The 12,909-nt window shown below is 46.4% G+C and overlaps 1 protein-coding gene across 1 annotated transcript in view; it reads right to left on the bottom strand.

Moving 5' to 3' along the window:
• Positions 1-12,909, bottom strand: part of PUS10 (pseudouridine synthase 10) — a 145,595-nt gene that overhangs the window by 52,269 nt on the left and 80,417 nt on the right. The window contains exons 13-14 of the mRNA XM_073628101.1: positions 5,691-5,747; positions 3,251-3,327 (exon numbers count right to left, since the gene is read on the bottom strand). Of these exons, the coding sequence (XP_073484202.1) occupies positions 3,251-3,327; positions 5,691-5,747 (134 nt within the window). The remainder of the gene's footprint in view (positions 1-3,250; positions 3,328-5,690; positions 5,748-12,909) is intronic.

Raw genomic sequence — 12,909 nt, 5'->3', positions numbered from 1 at the left:
GTCGCAATGAATGTGCCAGATGTAAAAGTGGAGCTAATTAAGTCCAACTCTCTTTTGACATACAGACTAAAACTGGCTCAGACAGATTTTGCAAAAGTGTCTCAAATGCATTCTCAAAGTGGCGCAGCATGAGCCAAATTTAAGTACAAGTTCTAGACAAGTACATGAATTTGATGCATTCTTTACCACTTTTAGAATGCATGAGGGACACTTTTGCAAAATCTGTCTGTGCCAGTATTTATGAATTCCAGGGTGTGTGTCTTATAGACACACAGAGGCGGCTCGGGAGCGAGCACGCACAAGCTGCTTGCTCTGGTGGCACTCAGCAGGGAAGGAGGAGACAGGAGTGTCAGCGGGGGACCCTCTGTGGGCGACTGCCCTGTGCAAAACCATTACACAGGGCAGGCAAGTATAACATGTTTGTTATTAAAACAAAACATTTAAAGCTTTAGTGTCACTTAAAGGCCAGGTTCACACTAACATTCTGTTTTTCTCTGCAGGTAATGATCATGCTGGGCAGACTTTGGGGGGGGGGGGGGGGTGCAAAGCACTTTCCCCCTTTTTTTCCCTCAACTTTATAGGAATGTCACAGCTGTGGTACATGAAACACAGGCTGATGCAGAGAGCTGCGGAGCAGTGTGGAAAAACTGCAGAGATGTTGAAGTGTTTAGCGACACTCTGCCCCGCATCTGACAGCTGAGTAGAAATGCGAATGGAGCACACAGAAAAACCATTGTTTTCTGGCGCTCCCTATGGAAATCTGTATTTTTATTCTGCAGAAAAATGCAGCTCTCTGACAAGTATTAATCAACAATGACATCAACAACTTTCCTGGGTTAGCTGCACTTTGCCATAGACTTCCAATTATATCCTGCAGGTGTGAACCTAATGCTATCACTGACACTCATTAACCTAGATCAGGGGTAGGCAACCTTAAAGAGGTGGAGATCTACCTGAACGACATAGGAGATGTCAAAGATCCCCAGGCACAGTGTCGCCTCCTCACACCTGATTTAAATCTCTAGTTGCCGTACTACCTCGTCACAAACGCATGCATTGCACCACAATCATGGGTTTAAATCTGGTAGTGCGGAGGCAACCTATTGTCTCCTCACCACCTGTCAAACACACTCAGATTGCTTTTCAGAGGAGCAGCAGGGCCTGCTGCACTTGTGAATAAGCCCTTAGTTGCATTTGGCAGCTGCACCCTTAATGCTGATTCACACGTAAATTTGGGGGGGTTGCAAAACCCTACGGTTGAATCGTGGTTTTACCACCCCCAATCCCTACCCGTTTAGCTCAGGGGCGGCGTGTCCATTGAGGGCGCACAGGCCCCCCCCCCCCCCCCTACATGCGTCCGGTCTGTTTTTTTTTTTTTGAAGCACCCGATTGGAGCCAGAGGCTCTAACAGGCTTCAAAATAGGGTGGACTCGGGATTCAGAGCAAACCCCCCCCCCAAAAAAAAACACCAGCTGCCACTGCTTTAGCTGCTGAGGCAGGCAGCAGCCAAAATTGTACACATGCTGCAGCAGGAATTAAGCATCTTGGTTGCTACTGCCTGTCAATTGCAACCCATTCAAGTAAATAGGGTTACTCTGCAAGCGCCCGCAACTGCATTCTTCTGGGGGGTCCAAGGGGTTAAATCAAGTGGTGAGAAAGCAACACGACACTGCCTGCTTTAACCCCTTGTTTGCTGTACTGCACAAGGTTGCAGGGTAGATGCAGAGCGGCCTCATTCACTTGTGCTACACTCACCCACCATGACAGGGCGTATAACTCTTGCTGCGGCTGCAACACGTCTGCACCCCTGGCCACTGCAGCTAAAGGGGGTGCGGTTGGGAAGGGGCAATAAAAACACGTCTTAATTATGAGGTTTTACAATTCCCCAAACTGGAAATGTTAAATGACCCCATACTGTTCTGAGCCCCCTATAAGGCTGCTTTCACAATGATGTGCTGTGGTTTACCTGCACTGCGGGTGCAGTGCAGTGCATCTGCAACTTTCCTGGGTTAGCTGCACTTTGCCATAGACTTCCAATTATATCCTGCAGGTGTGGTGCACTTTCTGAAAGCACACCAAAACTCCTGCATTCAGAAAGTGCACCAAACCCCACAGGATATAATAGAAGTCTATGGCTAAGCGCAGCAAACCCACAGGAAAGCTGCAGGTACACTGCACTGCATCCGTGGTGTGGGTAAACCGTAGCACATAAGTGTGGAAGCAGCCTTATACTATTATGCCCAGTGTATTGCTTCATACTGACCTGAAGATCTCTTCTTTCTTGCTGCTGGCACCACTCTGGAGATCGCTAGCCGGGATAAGAGGTGGAGTGCAGTTGGTATCACTCCACATGGGACAGAAGCCAGCACTTCAGAGGAGGCATTGGCTTATGCGGCTCTTGCTCCCTACTAAAGCTCCACCTTTACAAGTAGTCCCTATGCATTGCGCTCTGTTTGATGCTCTGAGATGGTGGGTCAGCAAGCCCAGACCGTGATCTACCAGTTGCTGACCCCTGACCTAGATCAAACCCTGATCTTTTTTTATTACACAGATTTCATTTTAGTGAGGAGGAAATAAAAAATTTAAGAAAATTTACTAATGCTGGAGCAGACAGGATCTGGAGCAGCTGTGCGGAGTAACCAATCAGCTTCTAACTTCATCTTGTTCAGTAAGACCCCATTCACACAGGGGCAACACGACTTGCAGGTCGCCTCAGCGAGGCGACCTGCAAACGAATGCCCGGGCGACTTGCAAAACGACTTCTGCATAGAAGTCTATGCAAGTCGCCCCAAGTCACCCCCGAAGTCGTACAGGAACCTTTTTCTAAGTCGGAGCGACTTGCGTCGCTCCCCTTAGAACGGCTCCATAGTACAGAACGGGAGGCGACTTGTCAGGCGACTAGGTCGCCTGACAAGTCGTCCCTGTGTGAATGGGGTCTCAAGCTTTGAAAATGTTCTAGCATTTGACAGTTGAATGATGGTGAAGCGGTTTCCTTAGTCCTTTTAAGGGCCAGGGCAGGTACACTTTCCTGTCTGCAACACACCGAGATACTGTACTTGAGAGAGGATGAAAGTCGCGATAAAACCAGGAAAACAGAGCTGATTGTTCAATGTTCATGAAAAAAGTCTTTTTTGCACGGACTGAAAAAAATTGCTTATAAAACCAACTATTTACTGTTGTGTTATAAATTTCACTTGGGATAACACCAGAAATGGAAAGGTATGAGTACACTGTAAAAGGATCTTCTTACCTCCTGAAGATCCTTCATGTCTTGTTTGGTAAACTGGACTTTATGAGGATTTACAATTTCAACTGCAAAGGGTCTTCCTAAAAAACAAAAAAACAAGCTAGTAAACATGATATGTGAATGTGGCTCAGCTGAGGTTCTGGATAAATATCTAAAAAAAAGGAGGTGGCATATAGTATCCATATCTAAATACAACAACACAACCCAAAAGCTTCAATTATTTGCTTTCTGTGTTTGGAAACAATATAATAAAGGGTTACCCAAGAAGCAACCCCACACCCTGATAAAAGCTATATTTGGTACCAGGAAGCCCTCCAGGCTTTCTGAAAGCGGTTGTAAACCACTGCACCTTTTTTTTTTCTTACCTACAAGGCAAAGGCATAATGTGCTGGTATGCATCGCATACTAGCACAATATGCAAAGGTTACCTGAAAACTAAGCCTTCCAGCAATGCAATATAATTGCTGGAGACAGCTACCATCTTTACCCATCTTGTTTCCGGGTTTGCGGACTCCGGCTCTGTGACTGGCTGAACCCGCAATTACGTCACTCCTGCGCGTGTGCGTGGGAGCCACCTGTCACGGCATAGGGCTCTGAAGGTGCAGCTTCCCCTGATCAGGCTACCACTGGCTCATGCTGCTCTTAAGACAACCAGAAAGTTTTAGAGTCCATTCACACAGGGACGACTTGTCTGGCGACCTAGTCGCCTGACAAGTCACCTCCCGTTCTGTGCTATGGAACCGTTCTAAGGGGAGCGACGCAAGTCGCTCCGACTTAGAAAAAGGTTCCTGTACGACTTCGGGGGCGACTTGGGGCGACTTGCATAGACTTCTATACAGAAGTCGCCTTGCAAGTCGCCCGGGCAGTCGTTTGCAGGTCGCCTCGCTGAGGCGACCTGCAAGTCGTGTTGCCCCTGTGTGAATGGGGTCTTAGGCTCCATGGACACTAGCATTTTTTTAAAGCTCTTAGAAGCTGTTATGAGCATTTTTTCTGCTCCTATAAGCTAAATAGTGTTATCCTATGTGTCCATGCACACTACTTTAAGCCATTAGCATTTTTTTGAGCTTCAGAATCTAGGAGCAGAAAAAAAAAGTTTTTTGTAGAGTTTTTGGGAGCCTTTACCTGGCAAAAAAATGCTCCTAAATGCTACTAACCGCTTTTTTCGAGCAGTTTTTATTTTTTTATTTCTTCATGCACTGTAAAAATGCTACTGCTTCTAAAAGTTACTAAAATGCTACTAGAAGCCGGCACAAAAACGCTTATCAGCATTTTAATCCAGCATTTTTTTGAGCTTATAAAAAAACGCTAGTGTGCATGGAGCCTAAATGTTTTCAGCTGCTGTAGGTTTGGAATAAGGTTAGTGATACTGTTTGATGGATTTTTAAACTGGTTTCACACAGAAGCAATTTGAAAACATTTGTATACACAGTCAAGGACATAGAGACCACTGCACAGACACCAGGCTTTATGCAATTGTATCAATCCTGAGCCAGCATCTTAGTCTAGGAAGTAGATACCAACTCTGGATAATGCTTCAACACAGAAGGCACCTTAAGCAGAAAGGAACCAATGGAGAGTTACAAGGGGAAGTACTTCGATATTTGAAAGGTAATAAATAGGCACACTAATGCCGCGTACACACAACCGGACTTTCCGGCAGAAAAGGTCAGACAGAATTCCAATCGTGTGTGGGCTTCATCTGACTTTTTCTTTCGAAAATTCTGATGGACCTAGAAATAGAACATATTTTAAATCTTTCCGACAGAATCAGTTCCTATCGGGAAAACCGTTCATCTGTATGCTATTCCGACGGACCAAAAACAACGCAAGGGTAGCTATTGGCTACTGGCTATTGAACTTCCTTTTTCTAGGCCCTTCGTACGTCATCGCGCTCTAAACGATTGGACTTTGGTGTGATCGTGTGTAGGCAAGTCCGTTTCCGCAGAACTCAGTCGGAAAAACCGTCAGAGTTTATTCTGACGGAAAAAACGGTCGTGTGTACGCGGCATTGCAAAATTATGCAGCATGCATGTACCGAACGTGAAAAACATAATATGATAGGTCAGCTTTAGGTTAACAAAAGAAACCTGTAGCGAGAAAAATAAGCAGGAAGGGGGAGGATGGTGTAATTATTTGCTGAACTTTTTCTGAAAATATTAGCTTTCTTTTCTTTTCCTTCTGTTGTATTCAGCATACCAAAACCCAATCAAAATCATCCTGAAAAGGTAACTAATTAACTGGGTGCTTCTGGCTTAAAGTCACTGCCCAGGCACTGGCATGCAGGTTAAAAAGTCATAGTGCTGTCCAAATGCTTGATCTGCATACTTTTTACAGGTGTCTCTGAGAAAACTTGAGCCATTCGAAGAGCATAACAGAAAGGCAACTAGAATTTTTGGACAGCGAGGTCAGGTTTCTAAAACCAAAGGCTTCATATTTACAGTACCTCTACCAAGGGTCCTGACGTCCACATCTTCCCTTCCAGAAGATGAAAAGTTGAAGCCTAAAAAATATTGAGACATAAAACATATCAACCATCATTATAAATGACTGCTTGCCTTTTGCATTGCTTACAAAACAGCATTACTGGCTTTCATTTTGTTATACAAAAGTAGAATGAAATTGAAGAGATGCAATGTCAATATATATAATTGTGCCAAAGAACATGTGGTTGAATTATTATTTTGTTTGTACATATTTTAACTATTGCCTATATAAATTACCCCTGCATGCCTTCAGAGTGGGACCCATATGTTCTTGGCAAAGAGGATCCCAGGAGAAGATAAGTTGTCTGTGCAGCAGAACAAGTGTTAAAATGCCTTGGAGAGGGGGATTAGGGGCTCAGTCACACCACAACACTGTGGGGGAGATTTACTAAAACTGGAGCACATGGGGCGTGGCCTGGAGCGGCATGCAGTAGGACGCAACTAGACAGAGCTCCGCCGGCCATTGATCCGTTTCTCACATCCTGGGACCGACAAACGACTTTCTTTAGCCCTGAACATACCGCCGCTGTACCGGCAACTTACAGGAGCCATGTCACCTACCAAAAAGGCATCTGCTGCGGCCGCAAAACTTGAGCAATACCGCCGGCCAGGCACGGACCCCTCCAGCCAAGATGGCGCCGCCGCGCCGGACGAAGAACCTCCTGCTGGGACTGACACAGCGAGGGTGCTGGAGGCGATCTCATCATGCCAGGAAGCCGTAACAGTATGCCAGACATCCCTCACAGCGCGGATAGAAGAGGTTAAGGTGGACATTTCACTGGTAAGACAAGATTTTCAAAAACTAAAAGGCAGGGTCACTGAGGCAGAGAACAGGCTGAGCAATATGGAGGACTCCCTCCCCCCCCTGCAAAATACAACATCTGAGCTGCAGCATCAAGTGAATCAATTGATTCAGAAACAAGATGACATCGAGAATCGCCTCAGGCGATGCAACCTCAGATTTGTGGGTCTCCCTGAGGGGTCAGAGGGGAGAGACCCCCCCACGTTTCTTGAAAATCTGCTCTGCGATACATACGGCAGAGATTCCTTTTCCCCTACATTTGTAGTAGAGCGGGCACACCGCATGTCGGGCAGACTACCACCACCTGGAGCCCCCCCACGCACCTTTATTGCGAAGTTCCTGAACTACAGGGATAGGGATGCCATACTTCGCCTCAGCAGACTGAAAGGGAACATCCCTTTGGGAAACAAAATGATAGCGATTTATCCAGACTTTTCTGCAGAGGTGCAGCGGAAAAGGCGCACATTTATGGAGGTCAAAAGGCGCCTCCGCATCAAAAACATCAAATACGCCATGCTTTTCCCGGCCCGCCTCCGGGTAGAGGGAGAGGACAGAGCACACTTTTTTGAGGACCCGGAAGCCGCCATCGCCTGGCTGGAACAGAGGGAAAACCACGGATAAGTCTCAGCCTCACTTTTGCTCACCTATATGCCCCTGTGGTCCCTGGGGATCTTCCACTCTCCTGCACTCAGTCCCTCTCTACGGATTGAATTTAAGTTTGAACCTTCACGCAAAAAATCATGGGATGGATTGCCCGTCCCTACACTCCCTTCTTATTCCCCCTCCTATTCTCCGGGGACGGATAACCTCTTTTCACCTCTACAGGGACTGGATATACCCTTACACATCATGGACTACGACCGGACTTTAACCAACACCGCAGCAATATATCCCTTCAAGAGCACCCAGATGACAACAAACAATGAGATCTTATACCACATACCACCTAGAGCAACTGTTCAATGGGCGTTTTGCAGCCCCACGCCACCAAGACATACCTCAGCTACTTACCCATACTCACCCTAACAGGGTCCACATAGGCAACCGACGGAGCTTGACAACGTCTACAAAGTACTCACCAAGAATGGCGAGTAAAGTCCTAAAATGCGCAACGACACGCAGCGTATTTTCGCCCCACGCAATACAGTTTACCACCTGAAATGGAGCAAACCATCTCCGGCAACGCTACGCATGCGACTTGGGACTTCCAAGACTATTGGTAACCCTAGTATAGCAACTGCCATTCACACATGTTCATGTTCTAACCTTTTTTCCACAGGTGGGACAATGTTTATGCCCAGTTGGCAGTTCGGGATTGAAGCTCGCACCAGGTTTGGAAGGTGCAGAGCGGGGAGGGGGGAAGGGGTTTTCAGATTTCCGAATGTTCTACTATTCTACCCAAAGTCTAAACCATTTGATTGCTATCACAATAACCTCATGGTGTTCTTGTTACCGGTCACATTTTTCGGTGTATGTGCTAGGCAATTTGGGGGATGGGGGGGGGATCTGGGTCCTGGGGCTCAATACTACATGCACACATCCAAATGACTAACTTAAAATTTATTACATGGAATATCCGTGGGCTCAGGGAGCCCATTAAAAGGTCGGCGGTGTTTTCAATACTAAAAAAACAGAGAGCTGATGTGGTGGCTCTGGTAGAAACACACGCTGAAGGCCTCGCACATAGAGTGCTTAAGAGACCGTGGATTGGATGGGCGTACCATTCAACACACACTACACTATCTAGGGGAGTCTCAATTTTAATCGCTAAAAGCACTCATTTTGAGCTCCAGGACTCAGTGGTCGACTCATTGGGCAGGTATGTTTTACTGAAAGCTAAGATACACGGGGATACGCTTCTCCTTATGGCGTTCTATGTACCACCGCCGTTCAGCGCGGGTGTCATTGCTGCTGGGTTCGACTTCATGGCTTTGCATCCTGGCACCCCTGCTGTGTGGCTCGGTGACTTCAATAACGTTCTAGATCCAGCCATAGACAGACTCAACACGTCGACTACAGAACCAATGGCGTCACACCCCACAAGATTTGCCAGACTCCTATCTGATTTTAACCTAGTGGATACGTGGAGGACCAGGAACCCTGCAGACAAGCGATTTTCCTGCTTCTCCACGTCCCACCGAGCCATGTCCCGAATAGACCTAATATTGGTATCTAAAGTGCTCCTCCCTAGACTGTTGGACGCGGGCTTCTCTCCTAGGTCCCTATCGGATCACTGCCCTTACTGGGCCATGCTTTCCGTCCCCCACAACCGTCCTCCGACGTCGTGGAGGTTAAACCCCTTCTGGCTGACACTGTTGCCGGAGGAGGATGACCTCTCGACGGAGTGGGGAAACTACTTTCACATCAACGAGGGGTCCGCCTCGGTTCAGGTAGTGTGGGAGGCATTCAAGAAACACGCACGTATGATACTAACCAACAGAATTAACAACCTTAAAAGAGTGTCAGAATCGGCTATAATTAAGGCGGAGGAGAGCCTCCGGGATGCTGAAAAGACATTTCTCGAGGCCCCCACTGCAGATAGAGCTGACAACCTCAAACTTTGTTCAAGGGTGTTGACCCAGCTACACTACGAAAAGTCCAAAAGAAAACTTTTTTTCCATAGGCAAAGGTCATTCGAGCATGGGGAACGGGCGGGAAAACTCCTTGCATATTTGATACATAGCGAGGATAGACCCCCTGTGGTAATCTCACTGCGTTCATCCAGTGGAGCTATAGAAACAGAACCACATAGAGTTACAGATATCTTTAAAAAATTCTTCCACAAACTCTACACAACAACAGCCTCACCCGACACCACCCCAATAGAAACATTCCTAGGAGAGCTGACAATCCCCCAGCTCTCTGCGGAACAAGTTGAGGAACTAGAAGCCCCACTGACAATAGACGAGGTATCGGGAGCCCTGGCGGAATTCCCGGCCTCGAAGTCCCCGGGCTCGGACGGCCTACCAGTGGAGTTCTACTCCACATACTCGGAAGTACTGATCCCCAGACTGCTACAGCTATATGAGGCCATATTCAAGGACTCTAGACTACCAGCATCCATGAGAGAGGCCACCATAGTATTAATCCCCAAACCTGGGAAGGACCCACTTATTCCCGAGTCCTACCGCCCCATATCTCTACTTCAAGTAGACATAAAAATCCTTGCAAAAATTCTAGCCATCCGCCTCAATAAAGTAATCCTTTCCTTAATTCATAGTGATCAAGCGGGGTTTATGCCGGGCAGAAATACATCCTTCAATCTTAGAAGACTGTTCATAAACCTACAAGCCACACATGACAATATAGGGTCCAGAATAATCGTCGCCTTGGATACAGCCAAGGCGTTCGATTCAGTGGAATGGGAATACCTGTGGAGGTGCCTGGGCAGATTCGGATTTGGCCCTAATTTTATAAAATGGGTACAACTCTTGTACCAATCTCCATCAGCAAGGGTATTAGCGAACGGACTACCATCTGACCAATTCCTGTTATCTAGGGGCACGAGGCAGGGGTGCCCTCTGTCGCCTCTACTGTATGCACTGGCGGCAGAGCCCTTGGCCGAGGCCATCCGGGCACACCCCGAAATTAAAGGACTTAGCAGGGGAGATGTGACCGAAAAAATCAGCACCTACGCAGACGACACCCTGCTATACCTGGATGACTCTGAGAGTTCCTTACCCCTAGCACTGGACCTTATAGAACGATTCGGCAGGTTCTCCGGCCTCCGGATCAACTGGGACAAATCCCAGATATTACCTCTTGACAGCTTCCCGCAACCCAGGGACAGGGCCGAACTACCCCTGCAGAGAGTAGACACTATAAAATACTTGGGTATAAAAACCACAAAAGACCCAGCAGACTACGAGACACTCAACATAACCCCACTGTTTGCAATGCTTAAGCACAAAACACAGGTGTGGGCCCGCCTTCCACTGGGAGTAATGGGACGAATTAATTTGACCAAAATGGTCCTCCTACCTAAAATTCTCTACATGATCTGGCACTCGCCAATATACCTGGTGCTTAGGCATTTCAAGCTGATGGAAGCCATCATAAAGCCATTTGTATGGGGCAATAAAAGACATAAAATAGCATGGCAGAAACTTAAAAACCCCACGGACCTGGCGGGAATGGCTGTGCCGGACCTTAATATTTATTACATCGCAGCGCAGCTATCCCAGCTATTCCATGTGGATAAGACAGACAGGAAAAGATTCCTACACTTAGTGTGCCCAGGGTGGTCCCAGGTGTCACAGGACCCACTAACTGTGATAGCGGGGAAAGCCACAGGGGCAGACAGGAACACCAACCGTAAAACACTACCTTATCACTATACCAAAATATGGAATCTGTCCATGCATAGACTCCAACTACCAACAATTAACGAGTTCACTCCTCTGTGGCACAATTCGAACCTCCCTGAGTTTGATGTGCTACCAGACAGTGAACTATGGAGCTCCAGAGGGATCATTTATCTACTACATATTGTACACCACGACAGGCTAAAAACGTTTGATAGGCTAAAAACAGAATACATGCTCCCAAACCAAATGCTTTTCAGGTACATGCAATTGCGTCATGCTTTTTACGCGCAGTTCCCTTCGGGGGAATGTCACATGGTAGGCAACCCATTAATGGAAGCAGTGAAATGCCCTGACCCAAAAAAACTAATCTCCCAGTTCTACTCAATGCTAACGATACCACAGGCTACTTCATCAGCCTACGCCCTGAAAACAAGGTGGGAAGGAGAGGTAGGCACACTGGCAGACGACGAATGGAGTGATGCTCTAGACGCATGCAAACTAGTGTCCCCCAGACTGTCAGACCGCTTGACCCAACTTTTCATGATCCACAGAGCATACCTCACGCCATTAAGATTGTCCAAATACAGGGAGGGTCAATCCACAATGTGCATAATTTGTAACCAAGCTACCGGAACCTTTTTTCATTTATTGTGGCAGTGCCCCCAAATCCAGGCATACTGGGTACAAGTGGTGAGATTCCTCCACGACACAATGGGCTCCCCCGTAACACTGCAGCCCAAACTCTGCCTATTGGGTATTTTATCAGATCCCGAAATAAATAAATTCCAAAAGGTCTTTGTGCACGAAACACTCTTTTCAGCTCGAAAAGTCATCGCTAGGGCCTGGATGAGACCTAATCCTCCGGAGTTCCCACACTGGCTAGCTGAGGTCAACAATACACTACCCTATAAAAAACTGATCTACATACACAGAGGTTGCCCCCTAAAATATGAGCAAATATGGGACAAGTGGACACAGTCACCTGACACCTGTACTTAAAAACAAATTAGGTGACAAGGTAGCCCGGGGGCTGAGCCCCCCCCCCCCCCCCCCCGGCCACGTATGCTAAGATACTACAACACGATCAAGCCAAATTAGCACAATAAGACAGAATGGCTTTACAAGCACACCATGGGTAAGAAGGTAACCAAAAGGAAAAAAGAGCCGAGACATGGGTTAAAGTATTGAATAAAACTCTACTTATATGTTTTGGAAAAAATACTGTTACTCTTTATGGTTCTCACAGGGTACACCATACTCCTTTTATTTCCTGTCTTTATTTTTTGTTAATCCTCAATAAATCTGCATTTAATGTAATAAGCTTTGACAGAACATACCTGATTCAACTACATTGTTAGAACTATCACAACTTTGTTCCGTGCAAGGCCCAACAAACTGGCATAATACTCTTGCTAATGTATAACCTGCAGATTTTACAAAGTATTTGTGCACAATGTACCTCTGTAATTCTTTATTTTTTTATGACAAATAAAACTTTTCTGATTAAAAAAAAAAACTGGAGCACATAGAATCTGATGGAGATGTGCATATTAACCAATTAGCTTCTAAGTTTTAGGCTGCATTCACACCTGAGAGTTTCAAAGTCACTCGTTTTTGTTCAGGCCACCAATGTAAAAGGCAGAAAAATGCCTGTAATCTGCCCCAAAGAAGCTCATGTTCTTTTTTGAGCTTTGGGCATTTTTCAGGCGCTTTGCTTCAGGTGACAAAATGCTCAGATGTGAACAGGTGCCATTGAAATGAATGGGATTTTGCTTGTTGGGCTTTTTTTCTGGCATTTTACGAGCTGAAAACGCTCAGGTCTGAATACAGCCTTAGGCTCCATTCACACTAGCGCGTTTTTTGATGCATTTTGCATTTTGCAGAAATGCATGGGAATTTTTTAACATGGGTTCCTATGGAACATGTTCACATCAATGCTTTTTTGTATCTCTGCGTTTTTGGAAAGGGTCGGGGACTTTTTTTCATGCAAAAAGCAGCGTTTTGCATGTAATGGATTTCAATGGACAAGCATCAAAAACGCAAGTGCACCGTTTTTGCAGCGTTTTTGCA

The sequence above is a fragment of the Aquarana catesbeiana genome, linkage group LG04, assembly GCF_042186555.1.
Source record: "Aquarana catesbeiana isolate 2022-GZ linkage group LG04, ASM4218655v1, whole genome shotgun sequence".
NCBI lineage: Eukaryota > Metazoa > Chordata > Amphibia > Anura > Ranidae > Aquarana > Aquarana catesbeiana.
Note: the sequence above shows the minus strand (reverse complement) of the source record. Positions and strands in the feature narration are given on the sequence as shown.